The sequence below is a fragment of the Salmo salar genome, chromosome ssa08, assembly GCF_905237065.1.
Source record: "Salmo salar chromosome ssa08, Ssal_v3.1, whole genome shotgun sequence".
NCBI lineage: Eukaryota > Metazoa > Chordata > Actinopteri > Salmoniformes > Salmonidae > Salmo > Salmo salar.
This window is the reverse complement of record NC_059449.1, coordinates 19,453,033-19,469,999: the sequence shown is the minus strand read 5'-3', so window position 1 is coordinate 19,469,999 and position 16,967 is coordinate 19,453,033. Positions and strand designations below refer to the sequence as shown.

Below are 16,967 nucleotides of genomic sequence, written 5' to 3'. Positions count from 1 at the left end.
GAGTCCATGTTACAGCAGAAACCATAGAGATCCTATTAAATTACTAGAGGGGCTATGTCATAAACACTCAGTTCTAGAATGGAGTGAGAATGGCAGCCATTGTAGTCAGGAAGAAATCCAATCCGGTCAAATTGGAACTAATGGCAGTAGAGGCAGAGGTGATGTATTTCCTGCTTTTACTTATGAATTATAAAAGTAAGGCATGTGATATCAGAAATATAATGATTTTTAACCTAAAATATTGTCATGAAATTATAAATACACTCTACAGGTTTTTTACACTTTCTGTTTAAATAGCCTCTAACATATATCTAAACAGACCATAAATGTCTCAGTGTTTGTTTTCTTGGAAAGCTGGGAATGTTGTAATATGATACAATATAAGTACTTATTGCATTTACAACTTGTATAAGACCTATCATCAACTGATTTCAGCCAGTGTATGGCTGCGGATTGACTGCACTGTTTGTATGGAATGTTGGCATATTGGCAGTTAATTTGAACAATTATTGGAAATCATTACACTTAAACTGGCTGGCTAGCTAATAAATATACTGTGCAGTTAATTTTCAAATTCATTGTTTTACACTATCTTATCGCAGCACACTGGCTGAGCATGGTTGACAAACTCCCTGACCAAAATGGCTGACCTTTTATACTGTCTTAAGACCTTTTCATGTCCATTTATGTATTCTAATTCCTAATTCTATGGCAGAAACGGACTCAACCACACAAATACCCGGCCTTCCCGTTTTCAGTCAGCTGTTTGTTCCAAAAAAATATATCATTATTATATACAGTACCAGTCAAAAGTTTGGACACGTCTACTCATTCAAGGGTTTTTCTTTATTTTTACTATTTTCTACATTGTAGAATAATAGTGTAGACATCAAAACTATGAAATAACACATATGGAATCATGTAGTAATCAAAGTGTTCAACAAATCAAAATATATTTTATATTTGAGATTCTTCAAAGTAGCCACCTTTTGCCTTGATGACAGCTGTGCACACTTGGCATTCTCTCAAACAGCTTCACCTGGAATGCTTTTTCAACAGTCTTGAAGGAGTTCCCACATACGCTGAGCACTTGTTGGCTGCTTTCCCTTCACTCTGCAGTCCAACTCATCCCAAAACATCTTAATTGGGTTGAGGTCAGATGATTGTGGAGGCCAGGTCATCTGATGCAGCACTCCATCACTCTCCTTCTTGGTCAAATGGCCCTTACACAGCTTGGAGGTGTGTTGGGTCATTGTCCTGTTGAAAAACAAATGATAGTCCCACTAAGCGCAAGCCAGATGGGATGACGTATAGCTGCAAAATGCTATGGTAGCCATGCTGGTGAAGTGTGCCTTGAATTCTAAATTTATCACAGACCGTGTCACCAGCAAAGCACCATCACACCACCTCCTCCATGCTTCACGGTGGGAACCACACATGCAGAGATTATCAAATTTGGACTCATCAGACCAAAGGACAGATTTCCACCTGTCTAATGTCCATTGCTCATGTTTCTCGGTCCAAGCAAGTCTCTTCTTCTTATTGGTGTCCTTCAGTAGTGGTTTCTTTGCAGCAATTCGACCATAAAGGCCTGATTCACACAGTCTCCTCTGAACAGTTGATGTTGAGATGTGTCTGTTACGTGAACTCTGAAGCATTTCTGAGGCTGGTAACTCTAATGAATTTATCCTCTGCAGCAGAGGTAACTCTGGGTCTTCCTTTGCTGTGGCGTTCTATTTTTGCGACTGCGCTTTCAAAGTTCTTGACATTTTCCTGATTGACTGACCTTCATGTCTTAAAGTAATGATGGATTGTCGTTTCTCTTTGCTTATTTGAGCTGTTCTTGCCATAATACGGACTTGGTCTTTTACCAAATAGGGCTGTCTTCTGTATACCACCCCTACCTTGTTACAACACAACTGATTGGCTCAAACGCATTAAGATGGAAAGAAATTCCACAAGTTAACTTTTATCAAGGCACACCTGTCAATTTAAATGCATTCCAGGTGACTACCTCATGAGGCTGGTTGAGAGAATGCCAAGAGTGTGCAAAGCTGTCATCAAGGCAAAGGGTGGCTACTTTTGATAAATATCAAATCTCAAATATATTTGTATTTGTTAAAAAAAAAAAAAATTACTACATGATTACATATGTATTATTTCATACTTTTGATGTCTTCACTATTATTCTACAATGTAGAAAATAGTAAAAATAAAGAAAAACCGTTGAATGAGTAGGTGTGAACAAACTTTTGACTGGTACTGTATAAAAACAGTTATGACGGTCTTCATCCATAGCCATCGGTTACAGGGTTATACGGTAATTGTGCCAGCCCTAGACACAGAAGCAAGAGATTCCTATGTAAAAAAAGCTATGGATTAGCTTTATGTCAGTTAGGTTATAGCAATACGCTATTTTTATTATTTGTTTTGTATTTACATTATTATTATTATTATTATTATTATTATTATTATTATTTTCAATTCTTCATCATTGGGAAGGGCTCGTAAGTATGCATTTCAAGGTGAAGTCTTCACCCGTTGTATTCGACGCATGTGACAAATAAGACTGCTTTGAAAGTCCTGCCTACTTCCTGGATCATGTTCCTCGCTGTTTTTGAATGGGGATTTAAGAGTATATAATCAAATTCATGAAAACGCGTTCATTTAAGCTATATCTCGTTATAAACTGGGTGGTTCGATCCCTGAATGCTGATTGGCTGATAGCCTTGGTATATCAATTCGTATACCACGTGTATGACAAAACACATTTATTTTTACTGCTCTAATTATGTTGGTAACTTATAATAGCAATAAGGCACCTCAGGGGTTTGTGTTATATGACCAATATACCATGGCTAAGGGCTGTGTCCAGGCACTCTGCGTTGCGTCGTGGTAAGAACAGCCATTAGCTGTGTTATATTGGCCACATACCACACCCCGTCAGGGCTTATTGCTTAATTATATTTGTATTAGTGGATTAATTTACTTCTAGCCAATGTCTTTTATCAAGGTTTGAGTAAAATACAAAAGGTGGAGTTTACCCTCCAGTACTCCACAGATTATATAGAACACAATAACAAGTCAACTACTATGAATTTCACTAAATCCCATGTCATGACCATATCTCCATTCAGTAGATAGTGTATGCTCTGTCTCACTCATCTCTTCCACTTAACCCCATCAGCAGTCAGCAGAGACAGAGGAAGGGGAACCAGACCTGCTGATCATCAAGGATGAGGGAGAAGCAGATGACCAGGACTCTAGGATCAGCCACCCAACCAGAACAGTGGAGGGCAGCAGAGAACTAACCACAGCCACCACAGAGGACCCTGCCATTCAGGCCATTGGCCACAGAGGCAACAACAGCTACAACAACACCGCTATGGAGGTCAGTGGATCTGACGCCGTCCTCCTCCAATCAGAAACAGGGACTGTGAACCAGGGACCCCAGCAGTACACAGGATTTGAACCCAAAGCAGAGAGACAGAGTCTGGACACAAAGTGTGACATGAACGGGGACCTCAATCTCCTAAGAGGTTCTTTAAACCAGGTGTGGAGAGAGGTAGTAGCGACTGATGATGGTGCCTCTGCTGCTCACACTAAAGTAATGGACCTAGGGAGTGGCCCAGTGGGCCCAGAAACACAGACTAGCTCAGACATAGAAATGAGAAGTGTAGGGTTAGAAAACCACAGGTTTTCCCCCAAGGAATTCCATTCCTCATCAGAACATGTGATAGTGATTGACTCTGTATCCAGTGAGCAGCAGGTAGATAGAGATTTTGAGTGGGGTCAGGTGGGTACAGCTACTACACCACAGGTCAATGGGACTGGAAATAAGCAGGGAGTGGGAGGGTTTAACAGAAATGCACCAATGATTCGCCCCATTCACCCCGATTCATTGAGAGACAACACAACGCTATTGGTAGCACCCGGTTTCCATCCTGCAGAGAAAAATACAGGCATGCATCTTGACACAGGAAATGCAAGTGAGGCCAACAAAGCTAGTTGGTGCTCATTGGCAAGCCTCCATAGACACGCTGAAATACCAGGAAGAGGAGTTCAACAACCAGTTCCTTCCTCACTTCCTGACGGCTATTTTAGACCAAGCGCTGCAACTTTCTCTCACTCTAGTAATTTCGCCACACACTTTAGACCTGGTACCGTAGAACGACCGTACGGTTGCTCGAGTTGCCATAAAAAGTTTGTCCACGAGAGTGACTTACAGCATCACATGATCATCCACACCAGAAAGCGAGCATTCGCCTGCACGTTGTGTGAGAAGAGCTTTGTGTCCCCCAGCAAGCTCCAAGTGCACCAGAACGTCCACACTGGAGAGAAGCCCTTCAGTTGTGCACAGTGCGGGCGCAGGTTCTCCCACTCCAGCAATCTGAAAAGACATCAGAAGCTTCATCATTGATAGCTGACACAGAAGCAAGAGATTCCTATGGAAAAAAGCTATGGATTAGCATTATGTCAGTTAGGTTATTGCAATACTCTATGAAAGCCTGCCTACTTCCTGGATCATGTACCTTGCTTTTTTTTTATGGGATTCAAGAGAAAATTATCACATTCATGAAAACGCTGTCATTTGATATACAGTTGGGTCCAAAAGTATTTGGACAGTGACACATTTTGTTGTTGTTTTGGCTCTGTACTCCAGCACTTTGGTCATATTTAGGATTTTTATGCCTAAAACTTTCTCACTTATCATTATTCACGATTCATTCATGGTTATCTGTAATCATGGTAGCATCCATATTAATGTGGAAGTGTTTAGAAACACATTCTATTCTTATTTACAATAAAAATGACTCCAAAATGACACAATACATTATGTACCATTCACAGCTTCTACCCTCAAGCCATTAGACTGCTAAACAGTTAATCAAACGGCTACCCAGACGATTGGCATTGACACCATTTTTTTACACTGCTGCTACTCCCTGTTTATGCATAGTCACTTTACCCCTAACTACATGTACATATTACCTCGACTAACCTGTACCCCCGCACATTGACTCTGTGCCTGTACCTCCCTGTATATAGCATAGTTATTGTTATTTTATTGTGTTATTTTTTTTCTTACTTTAAATTATTTATTTTGTGCAAATATTTTCTTACTTTAAAATAAATTCTGCATTGTTGGTTTAGGGCTTGTAAGTAAGCATTTCATGTGACAAATACAATTTGATTTGATTTCTATTGGGTACAAAATAATCTGAAACGCAACCAAAACAAACTGCACATGCATCCAACAAGTAGAGTCACAGGCTTGATGAAGGTAGGAATATCGCACAAATATGATCAATGCTTCATTCGATAGAAGACAACCTATCTTGACATTGTCAAGTATTGAAATCTGACACGAATCCCAGACGTTTTTTTGCGATCAAAAAGTTGTATTTCTCTTAATCTCTTTATTTCCAGTGTAGGGAGAGCAGTTTTATCGCAATGGTACATCATACCGGCCAAATTTCTACCTTCTTGAACGGCAATAGCTCCAATACACATGAAAACGCATGACCCCTGGTATCGGTAGAACATCGCTCACACAAAAACAATATAACATTCAAAATGTATGAATCTTTCCTGTAAAGTTTACTGTCTGTAATTTAACCTCATAGTCATTGTATCATTTCAAATTCAAAGTGCTGGAGTACAGAGCCAAAAGAACAACAAAGCATGTTCACTGTCCAAATACTTTTAGACCTCACTATTAGCAGGCAAAGGTATGTGAATCATGTTGGACATATTGGAATCAGAATAAAATAGATTTACACCAAAACAGTCTTTATGGGCATAAGTGTTTTACATAATTCTGACAAAAAATATCTAATTGACTTAATTCATACATTAACCACCATCAAATGATATTATTGCAACCATATTGGATTTTGGACACCATATTGGATTTGAGGTCAAATCAAGGGTGCCCCCAAAAATAATATGTGGTTTAATTACATGAGTAGGGGCAAAAGATACAAAATCCTTCAAGGAACCTTGGACCCAAAATGTTTAATTTCGATGTCTAAGCCCACTTGCTTTCTTTAGAGCTGATTACAATAGCCACAACAACAACAAAAATGTGTAACTGTGTATTTTTATCAGGCAGGACCAAACAGCACTGAATGAGAGCAATGACTTGGGAAGGTGTCTTATTCAGCTACTAAAACGTCAAGTGTACATTCATAAATATTAATAGTTGATATTTCCACCTATTGTATCTCTGTGTTTACAGGTCTATATTTCCAAGATACATGAAGATATCCTGATGCTGTTTGCCTGTGTATGTGGGGCAGACAGCAAATATTGGGTTACATATGGTTATGTGGGAATGCCACTTCCAGCCAGGCATTATTCTGCACTTTTCTTAGTTTAGGGCGTTTGTCACAATATCTATCAATTAACCACTTCTTCAGTCAAATGTTTTTTAACAATCACCCATTTAATTATTGAAAGCCATTATAGATGTGGAAAAAACATGTGTTTTGTAATAGCTCGGGTAGGGGTGTCTCCCAACATTTTTGGGGCCACAAGCCTAGTTTTTTTTAAATATAATTTAGCTACAACGTTGTTGCGATGGAGAACTCCTGTACAGTAGGTGGCGGTGTTAAACTTTAAATTCTACAGTCCAGCATAATGATGAGGAAAAGGAACGAATCACCGGCTACAAACAAAGCTAGCGATGTTTCGTTTCTGACAGGATTGCCTTTATTTTAATAGCAAACTAGATAACTGTAGATTATTATAATATTATAGAAAACACAAAGACTGTTTTCATATTGAAAAGGGACCAAAAGCTTCTGGAGAACAATGTCGGGTTCCGTGGTCGAGTTCCAGGGGCAGATAGCCTCAATCATGGAGGTGCTAGCCAACGCTGCTGTAGCCGAAATCTGCAAAGTTGTTGACGATGGCTATGCGGTTGTACACCTGAAAATGTCCCAAAGCCACAAGGAGAACGAATTTCTCCGGAGGAAATTGAAATTGATGGAACTTCAGATCGCCAGGTTTCGATCAGAGAGAACAAAGTTTTCAGAGGGGTCCGTCCACAACCGCTTCCATGGAATACGCCTGCTAAACAGACACAACCATCGAGAGACGGCAACGACAGGTTGGTGATGATGATGAATTTGACAGTGTGCACAAAGAACATCCTAGAATCAACATTGGAAATAATATAGTTATTATAATATTTTAAAAATCCTTAGCCCTTCTTGAAGGCGTAGAAGGCCCATTGTTCCCCACTGTGTATTGGGAGTACTAATTTGTAGTGACTCTATTTTTCCTCACAGCATGATTTTTTTCTCTCACTATTCTGAAAGTCTAATCTCTATGTTGTTCTGAAATATGAACACAGAAATGCATTAAAGCAGGTGTTGTAAATGTTTTGTACACTCAGTGTACAGTGAGGGTAAAAAGTTTGCCCACTGACAAAGAAATTATCAGTCTATAATTTTAATGGTAGGTTTATTTGAACAGTGAGAGACAGAATAACAACAAAAAAATCCAGAAAAACCCATGTCAAAAATGTTAAAATGATTTGCATTTTAATGAGGGAAATAAGTATTTGACCCCCTCTCAATCAGAAAGATTTCTGGCTCCCAGGTGTCTTTTATACAGATAACGAGCCGAGATTAGGAGCACACTCTTAAAGGGAGTGCTCCTAATCTCAGCATGTTACCTGTATAAAAGGCACCTGTCCACAGAAGCAATCAATCAGATTCCAAACTCTCCCACCATGGCCAAGACCAAACAAGGATGTCAGGGACAAGATTGTAGACCTACACAAGGCTGGAATGGGCTACAAGACCATCGCCAAGCAACTTGGTGAGAAGGTGACAACAGTTGGTGCGATTATTCGCAAATGGAAGAACACAAAAGAACTGTCGATCTCCCTCGGCCTGGGACTCCATGCAAGCTCTCACCTCGTGGAGTTGCAATGATCATGAGAACGGTGAGGAATCAGCCCAGAACTACACGGGAGGATCTTGTCAATGATCTCAAGGCAGCTGGGACCATAGTCACCAAGAAAACAATTGGTAACACACTACGCCATGAAGTACTGAAATCCTGCAGCGCCCGCAAAGTCCCCCTGCTCAAGAAAGCACATACACATGCCCGTCTGAAGTTTGCCAATGAACATCTGAATGATTCAGAGGACAACTGGGTGAAAGTGTTGTGGTCAGATGAGACCAAAATGGAGCTCTTTGGCATCAACTCAACTTGCCGTGTTTGGAGGAGGAGGAATGCTGCCTATGACCCCAAGAACACCATCCCCACCGTCAAACATGGAGGTGGAAACATTATGCTTTGGGGGTGTTTTTCTGCTAAGGGGACAGGGTAACTTCACCGCATCAAAGGGACGATGGACGGGGCCATGTACCGTCAAATCTTGGGTGAGAACCTCCCTCCCTCAGCCAGAGCATTGAAAATGGGTCGTGGATGGGTGTTCCAGCATGACAATGACCCAAAACACACGGCCAAGGCAACAAAGGAGTGGCTCAAAAAGAAGCACATTAAGTTCCTGGAGTGGCATAGCCAGTCTCCAGACCTTAATCCCATAGAAAATCTGTGGAGGGAGCTGAAGGTTCGAGTTGCCAAACGTCAGCCTTCGAAACCTTAATGACTTGGAGAAGATCTGCAAAGAGGAGTGGGACAAAATCCCTCCTGAGATGTGTGCAAACCTGGTGGCCAACTACAAGAAACGTCTGACCTCTGATTGCCAACAAGTGTTTTGCCACCAAGTACTAAGTCATGTTTTGCAGAGGGGTCAAATACTTCTTTCCTTCATTAAAATGCAAATCATTTTTGACATGCGTTTTTTTCTGGAATTTTTGTTGTTGTTATTCTGTCTCTCACTGTTAAAATAAACCTACCATTAAAATTATAGACTGATTTCTTTGTCAGTGGGCAAACGTACAAAATCAGCAGGGGATCAAATACTTTTTTCCCTCACTGTATGTCATGCTTACTTTGTACTGTCAACACAGCTAGGACCCTTCTAGCTCTATAGACACATTATAACGCGTCATGAACATATTATGCTTATTTTGTTCTTTGCAAAAACACCATTGATGGATGGGGGCATATGGAAGATGATCATAATTTAGTAAATATCATAGTTATGAATTTATTTATTTGTAAAACTTTTTTTACTTCCCCCTTTATTTCCAGGACCTACTTGGCAAAGCAGAGCCAGACTTTCCAACCGGAGTTTTGGGAACAGCACCATACCAAGAGACAGACAGCCCATAGACGTGGACCAAGAGGATGTCTCTACATCAAAGCATATGGATGCTACAAGTGATGAGGTAAGTTCCAATTTGAACAGCCTATTTTAGACTGTCACAGACTGATGCCTAATTTTATTTATTTCACTAAATCCCATGTCATGACCATATCTCCGATTCAGTAGATAGTGTATGATCTGTCTCACTCATCTCTCCCACTTAACCCCATCAGCAGTCAGCAGAGACAGAGGAAGGGGAACCAGACCTGCTGATCATCAAGGATGAGGGGGAAGCAGATGACCAGCACTCTAGGATCAGCCACCCAGCCAGAACAGTGGAGGGCAGCAGAGAGCTAACCACCCAACTGGCTGCTGCCACCACCAAGGATCCCGCCTTCCAGCCCAGAGGTCCCAGAGGCAAAAACTACAACACTGCTATGGAGGTCAGTGGATCTGACGCCGTCCTCCTCCAATCAGAAACAGGGAATGTGTACCAGGGACCACAGCAGTACACAGGATTTGAACCCAAAGCAGAGAGACAGAGTCTGGACACTAAGTGTGACATGTACGGGGACCTCAATCTCCTAAGAGGTTCTTTAAACCAGATGTGCAGAGAGGTAGTAGCGACTGATGATGGCGCCTCTGCTGCTCACACTAAAGTAATGGACCTAGGGAGTGGCCCAGTGGGCCCAGAAACACAGACTAGCTCAGACATAGAAATGAGAAGTGTAGGGTTAGAAAACCACAGGTTTTCCCCCAAGTCGTTCCATTCCTCATCAGAACATGTGATAGTGATTGACTCTGTATCCAGTGGGCAGCAGGTAGATAGAGATTTTGAGTGGGGTCAGGTGGGTACAGGTACTACACCACAGATCAATGGGACTGGGAATAAGCAGGGAGTGGGAGGGTTTAACAGAAATGCACCAATGATTCGCCCCGTTTACCCCGACTCGATGAGAGACAACACAACGCTATTGGTTTCACCCGGCTTCCGGCCCTCAGAGATAAATACAGGCATGCATCTTGGCACAGGAAATGCAAGGGAGGCCAACAAAGATAGTTGGTGTTCGTTGGCAAGCCTCCATAGAGACTCTGAAATACCAGGAATAAGAATTCAACAACCAGCTCATACCTCACTTCCTGTCGGCCATTTTAGACCAAGCGCCACAACTTCCTCTCACTCCAGTAATCTCGCCACAGATGTTACACCTGGCACCGTGGAACGACCGTACGGTTGCCCGAGCTGCCATAAGAAGTTTGTCCACGAGAGTGACTTGCGGCGGCATGCAGTCATCCACACCAGAAAGCGGACATTTTCCTGCACCTTGTGTGAGAAGAGCTTTGTGTGCGCCAGCCATCTCCAAGTTCACCAGAACGTCCACACTGGGGAAAAGCCCTTCAGTTGTGCACATTGCGGACGCAGGTTCTCCCACTCCAGCAATCTGAATAGACATCAGAAGCTTCATCATTGAGAACTGACACAGAAGCAAGAGAGTCCTATGGAAAAAAGCTATGGATTAGCATTATGTCACTTTGTTTTATAGCAATACGCTATGAAAATCCTGCCCACTTCCTGAATCACGTCCATTGCTGTTTTTGAATGGGATTTAAGAGTTTATAATAAAATTAATGAAACAGTCTTAAGATATGTGCAGTTATATTCATATTAGTGGAATAATTTACTTCTATCCAATGTCTTTATGAAGGTTTTTGTGCAAAATACAAAAAGGTGGAGTTTCTCTCCACTACACCACTGATTATAACACAATAACAACAAGGCAACTACTATGAATTACACTAAATCCCATGTCATGCCCATATCTCCATTCAGTAGATAGTGTATGATCTGTCTCACTCATCTCTCCCACTTAACCCCATCAGCAGTCAGCAGAGACAGAGGAAGGGGAACCAGACCTGCTCATCATCAAGGTGGAGGGAGAAGCAGATGACCAGGACTCTAGGATCAGCCACCCTGCCAGAACAGTGGAGGGCAGCAGAGAGCTAACCACCCAACTGACTGCAGCCACCACAGAGGACCCTGCCATTCAGTCCAGTGGCCCCAGAGGCGGCAACAACTACATCAACACTGCTATGGAGGTCAGTGGATCTGACGTCGTCTTCCAGTCAGAAACAGGAAATGTGAACCAGGGACTCCAGCAGTACACAGGATTTGAACCCAGAGCAGAGAGACCGAGTCTGGACACAAAGTGTGACATGTACGGTGGCCTCAATCTCCTAAGAGATTCTTTAAACCAGATGTGCAGAGAGGTAGTAGCGACTGATAATGGTGCCTCTGCTGCTCACACTAAAGTAATGGACCTAGGGAGTGGCCCAGTGGGCCCAGAAACACAGACTAGCTCAGACATAGAAATGAGAAGTGTAGGGTTAGAAAACCACAGGTTTTCCCCCAAGTCATTCCATTCCTCATCAGAACATGTGATAGTGATTGACTCTGTATCCAGTGGGCAGCAGGTAGATAGAGATTTTGAGTGGGGTCAGGTGGGTACAGCTAATACACAGGTCAATGGGACTGGAAATATGCAGGGAGAGGGAGTGTTTGAGAGGAACGCACCTACGATGGCAAGCCTCCATAGACACTCTGAAATACCAGGAAGAGGAGTTCAACAACCAGCTCATACCTCACTTCCTGTCGGCCATTTTAGACAAAGCGCCACAACTTCATCTCACTCGAGTAATCTTGCCACACACGTTAGACCTGACACCATAGAGCAATTGTACAGTTGCCTGAGCTGCCATAAGAAGTTTGTCCACGAGAGCGACTTGCGGCAGCACGCGGTCATCCACACCAGAAAGCGGGCGTTCGCCTGCAACTTGTGTGAGAAGAGCTTTATGTCCCGCACCGATCTCCAAATGCACCTGAATGTCCACACTGGAGAGAAGCCATTCAGTTGTGCACATTGCGGGCGCAGGTTCTCCCACTCCAGCAATCTGAAAAGACATCAGAAGCTTCATCATTGAGAAATTGGACCGAAGCAAGAAATTCTTATTGAAAAAAGCTGTTATAGCAATATCATGAGTTCAAACTTGATTTGTTCTACAGTTCATTCGGGAAGTATTCAATCTATACACATTACCCCATAATGACAAAGCAAAAACAGGTTATACATTTTTGCAAATGTGTGTGATATAAATTAACAAATAAAAACTGGAAATATTACATTTACATAAGTATTCAGACCCTTTGTACTTTGTTGATGCATCTTTGGCAGCGATTACATTCTAAGTATTCTTGGGTATGATGCTACAAACTTGTGGAGTTTCTCCTATTCTTCTCTGCAGATCCTCTCAAGCTCTGTCAAGATGGATGGGGAGCGTCGCTTCACAGCTATTTTCTGGTTTCTCCAGAGATGTTTGATCGGGTTCAAGTCCGGGCTCTGGCTGGGCCACTCAAGGACATTAAGACTTGTCCCGAAGCCACTCCTGCGTTGTCTTGGCTGTGTGCTCTGGGTCAATGTCCTGTTGGAAGGTGAACCTTCGCCCCAGTCATGTCCTGAGCGCTCTGTAGCAGGTTGTCATCAAGGATCTCTGTACTTCGCTCCGTTAATCTTTCCCTCAATCCTGACTAGTCTCCCAGTCACTGCCACTGAAAAACATCCCCACAGCATGATGCTGCCACCACCATGCTTCACCAAAGTGATGTGCGTTGCCTGGTTTCCTCCAGATGGGACGCTTGGCATTCAGTCCAATGAGTTCAATGTTGGTTTCATCAGACCAGAGAAACTTGTTTCTCATGGTCTGAGAGTTCATTAGTTGCCTTTTGGCAAAATCCAAGCGGGCTGTCATGTGCCTTTTACTGAGGAGTGGCTTCCGTCTGGCCACTACTATAAAAGCCTGATTGGTGGAGTGCTGCAGAGATGGTTGTCCTTCTGGAAAGTTCTCCCATCTCCACCAAGGAAGTCTGGAGCTCTTTCAGAGTGACCATCGGGTTCTTGGTCCCCTCACTGACAAAGGCCCTTCTCTCCTGATTGCTCAGTTTGGCATGGGGCGGCCAGCTCTAGGAAGAATCTTGGTTCTTCCATTTAAGAATGATGGAGGCCACTGTGTTCTTGGGGACCTTCAATGCTGCAGAAATGTTTTGGTAGCCTTCCCCAGATCTGTGCCTCAACACAAACTTTTCTCGGAGGTCTACGGACAATTCCTTCGACCTTATGGCTTGGTTTTTGCTCTGACATTCACTGTCAACTGTGTGACCTTTTATATAGACAGGTGTATGCCTTTCCAAATCATGTCCAAGCAATTGAATTTACCACAGGTGGACTCCAATCAAGTTGTAGAAACATCTCAAGGATGATCAATGGAAACAGGATGCACCTGAGCTCAATTTCGAGTCTCATAGCAAAGGGTCTGAATACTTACAGTACCAGTCAAAAGTTTGGACACACCTACTCATTCAAGGGTTTTTCTTAATTTTTTTTACAATTTTCTACATTGTAGAATAATAGTGAAAACAAACTATTAAATAACACATATGGAATCATGTAGTAACCAAAACAAAGTGTTAAACAAATCAAAATATATTTTATATTTGAGATTCTTCAAAGTAGCCACCACTTGGCATTCTCTCAAACAGCTTCACCTGGAATGCTTTTTCAACAGTCTTGGAGTTCCCACATATGCTTAGCACTTGTTGGCTGCTTTCCCTTCACTCTGCAGTCCAACTCATCCCAAACCATCTTAATTGGGTTGAGGTCGGGTGATTGTGGGGGCCAGGTCATCTCATGCAGCACTCCATCACTCTCCATGGTCAAATGATAGTCCCACTAAGTGCAAGCCAGATGGGATGGCGTATCGCTGCAGAATGCTGTGGTAGCCATGCTGATTAAGTGTGCCTTGAATTCCAAATAAATCAGACCGTGTCACCAGCAAAGCACCATCACACCTCCTCCTCCATGCTTCACGGTGGTAACCACACATGTGGAGATAATAAAATTTGGACAGATTTCCACCGGTCTAATGTCCATTGCTCATGTTTCTCGGTCCAAGCAAGTCTCTTATTCTTCTTAGTGTCCTTTAGTAGTGGTTTCTTTGCAGCAATTTGACCATGAAGGCCTGATTCACACAGTCTCCTCTGAACAGTTGATGTTGAGATGTCTGTTACTTGAATTCTGTGAAGCGTTTCTTTGGGCTGCAATTTCTGAGGCTGGTAACTCTAATGAACTTATCCTCTGCAGCAGAGGTAACTCCAGGTCTTCTTTTCCTGTGGCGGTCCTCATGAGAGACAGTTTCATCATAGCGCTTGATGGTTTTTCCACTGCACTTGAAGAAACTTTTAAAGTTTTAGAAATTTTCCGAATTGAATGGCCATCTGTTAAAGTAATGATGGACTGTCGTTTCTCTTTGCTTATTTGAGCTGTTCTTGCCATAATACGGACTCGGCCTTTTACCAAATAGGGCTATCTTCTGTATACCACCTCTACCTTGTCACTACACAAGTGATTGGCTCAAACGCATTAAGAAGGAAAGAAATTCCACAAAATAATTTAACAAAACACACCTGTTAATTTAAATGCATGCCAGGTGACTACCTCATGAAGCTGGTTGAGAGAATGTCAAGCATGTGCAAAGGGTGGCTACTTTGAAGAATCTCAAATATAAAATATATTTTGATTTGTTTAACACTTTTTTTTTTGGTTACTACATGATTCCATATGTGTTATTTCATAGTTTTGATGTCTTCACTATTATTTTACAATGTAGAAAATAGAACAAATAAAGAAAACCCCTGTAATTTAGTTTATTTATTTATTTAACTAGGCAAGTCAGTTAAGAACAAATTCTTATTTACATTGACGGCCTACCCCAAACCCTAACCCGGACGACGCTGGGCTAATTGTGCGCCGCACTGTAGGACTCCCAATCACATCCGGTTGTGATACAGCCAGGAATCAAACCAGGGTCTGTAATGACGCGTCTAGCACTGAGATGCAGTGCCTTAGACCGCTGCGCAACTCAGGATTCCCCCTCGGGAATGAGTAGGTGTGTCCAAACTTTTGACTGGGTCTGTATGTAAATAAGGTATTTACGCTTTATTTTTATACATTTGTAAAAAATGTCTTTGTCATTATGGAGTTTTGTTTGTAGATTGATGAGAAAAAGATTGTAATCCGTTTTAGAGTAAGGCTGTAACGTAACAAAATGTGGAAAAAGTGAAGGGGTTTGAATCCTTTCGCAATCCACTGTATGTCTTCAGGACGTTAGCCCAGGTCTCATATGTTTTTATAATACACAACGTGGTTCATATTTACATTATCTGCATACACTTCAACCTTTTCTTCTTGCCCTGGGACCCCCTCCCAGGCCACGATCATATGTTAGCCCAAAAAATCACATCTTGTCATATCTTCAGGTGAATGATAATGGCAAGGAGAAGTAATAAACTTTTTTTATTTTTTATGAATAGATTTTGTAGATTCAGTATTTTTGACCTACCCACATTTTATAATTGGAAGAAGTTTAAACTCTAACATGGCCTACTGGCTAGAAAGTTAACTCCAAACACATTTTCGCTAAGCGCAGCTATTTAGCTGATTTTTAAACAAAGGTTAGCCATGTGTTGGCAAAAATGTATGTTCAAGTAAAGAACTTACTAGCAGTCAGTGGCACTTGCCACACTGGTAGCCTATTCGCAGGTGCTTTTTCAAAGCCTATGTTAGACACGCCATTGTAATTGGCTCCAGTGAGTGTAATTTGCTGAATATTAGGAAATGTGTTGACATCTTTAGAAATAAAATATATTTTCTAATTCAAAATGTTTTCTTCTGTTTTTGCTAATGATATTCAAACATTGTAAATACACTTTTCTCCACTTTTTACATGTATATATAATTATTATTTTTTTTTTTGCAGACCCCCTGCATTTTTTGTTGATCAATTCCTATAATTCGATCAATAAATAATATTCTCACATTGACCCTAAATATACTGAACAAAAAAAAGGCAACATGTAAAGTATTGGTCCCATGTTTCATGAACTGAAATAAAAGATCCCAGAAATGTTCCATATGCCCAAAAAGCTTCTCTCTCAAATGTACATTTACATTTGTCATTTAGCAGACGCTCTTATCCAGAGCGACTTACAAATTGGTGCATTCACCTTATGATATCCAGTGGAACAACCACTTTACAATAGTACATCTATATCTTTTTGGGGGGGAGGGGGGGGGGTTAGAAGGATTACTTTATCCTATCCCAGGTATTCCTTAAAGAGGTGGGGTTTCAGGTGTCTCCGGAAGGTGGTGATTGACTCCGCTGTCCTGGCGTCGTGAGGGAGCTTGTCCCACCATTGGGGTGCAAGAGCAGCGAACAGTTTTGACTGGGCTGAACGGGAACTGTGCTTCCGCAGAGGTAGGGAGGCGAGCAGGCCAGAGGTGGATGAACGCAGTGCCCTTCTTTGGGTGTAGGGACTGATCAGAGCCTGAAGGTACGGAGGTGCCGTTCCCCTCACAGTTCCGTAGGCAAGCACCATGGTCTTGTAGCAGATGCGAGCTTCAGCTGGAAGCCAGTGGAGTGTGCGGAGGATCGGGGTGACGTGAGAGAACTTGGGAAGGTTGAACACCAGACGGGCTGCGGCGTTCTGGATGAGTTGTAGGGGTTTAATGGCACAGGCAGGGAGCCTCGCCAGCAGCGAGTTGCAGTAATCCAGGCGGGAGATGACAAGTGCCTGGATTAGGACCTGTGCCGCTTCCTGTGTAAGGCAGGGTCGTACTCTGCGAAT

The 16,967-nt window shown here is 42.2% G+C and overlaps 2 protein-coding genes across 6 annotated transcripts in view; both read left to right on the top strand.

The window, feature by feature from the left end:
- Positions 1-12,416, top strand: part of LOC123723744 (zinc finger protein 614) — a 28,489-nt gene extending 16,073 nt beyond the window's left edge. For both annotated transcript variants that reach the window (XM_045722940.1, XM_014209713.2), the window contains exon 5: positions 11,114-12,416. In XM_045722940.1, the coding sequence (XP_045578896.1) occupies positions 11,114-12,211 (1,098 nt within the window). In that variant the 3' untranslated portion in view covers positions 12,212-12,416. The remainder of the gene's footprint in view (positions 1-11,113) is intronic.
- The window catches only part of LOC106610380 (zinc finger protein 773), a 52,749-nt gene that overhangs the window by 3,488 nt on the left and 32,294 nt on the right, over positions 1-16,967 (top strand). The window contains exons 3-5 of one of the 4 annotated variants that reach the window (XM_045722944.1): positions 3,188-7,114; positions 9,178-9,314; positions 9,469-10,872. In XM_045722944.1, coding sequence (XP_045578900.1) covers positions 6,817-7,114; positions 9,178-9,314; positions 9,469-10,704 — 1,671 coding nt within the window. In that variant the 5' untranslated portion in view covers positions 3,188-6,816 and the 3' untranslated portion in view covers positions 10,705-10,872. Of the gene's footprint in view, positions 1-3,187; positions 7,115-9,177; positions 9,315-9,465; positions 10,873-16,967 lie in introns of those variants that run through there. The other 3 variants (XM_045722943.1, XM_014209714.2, XM_014209717.2) reach the window with 3 other exon arrangements.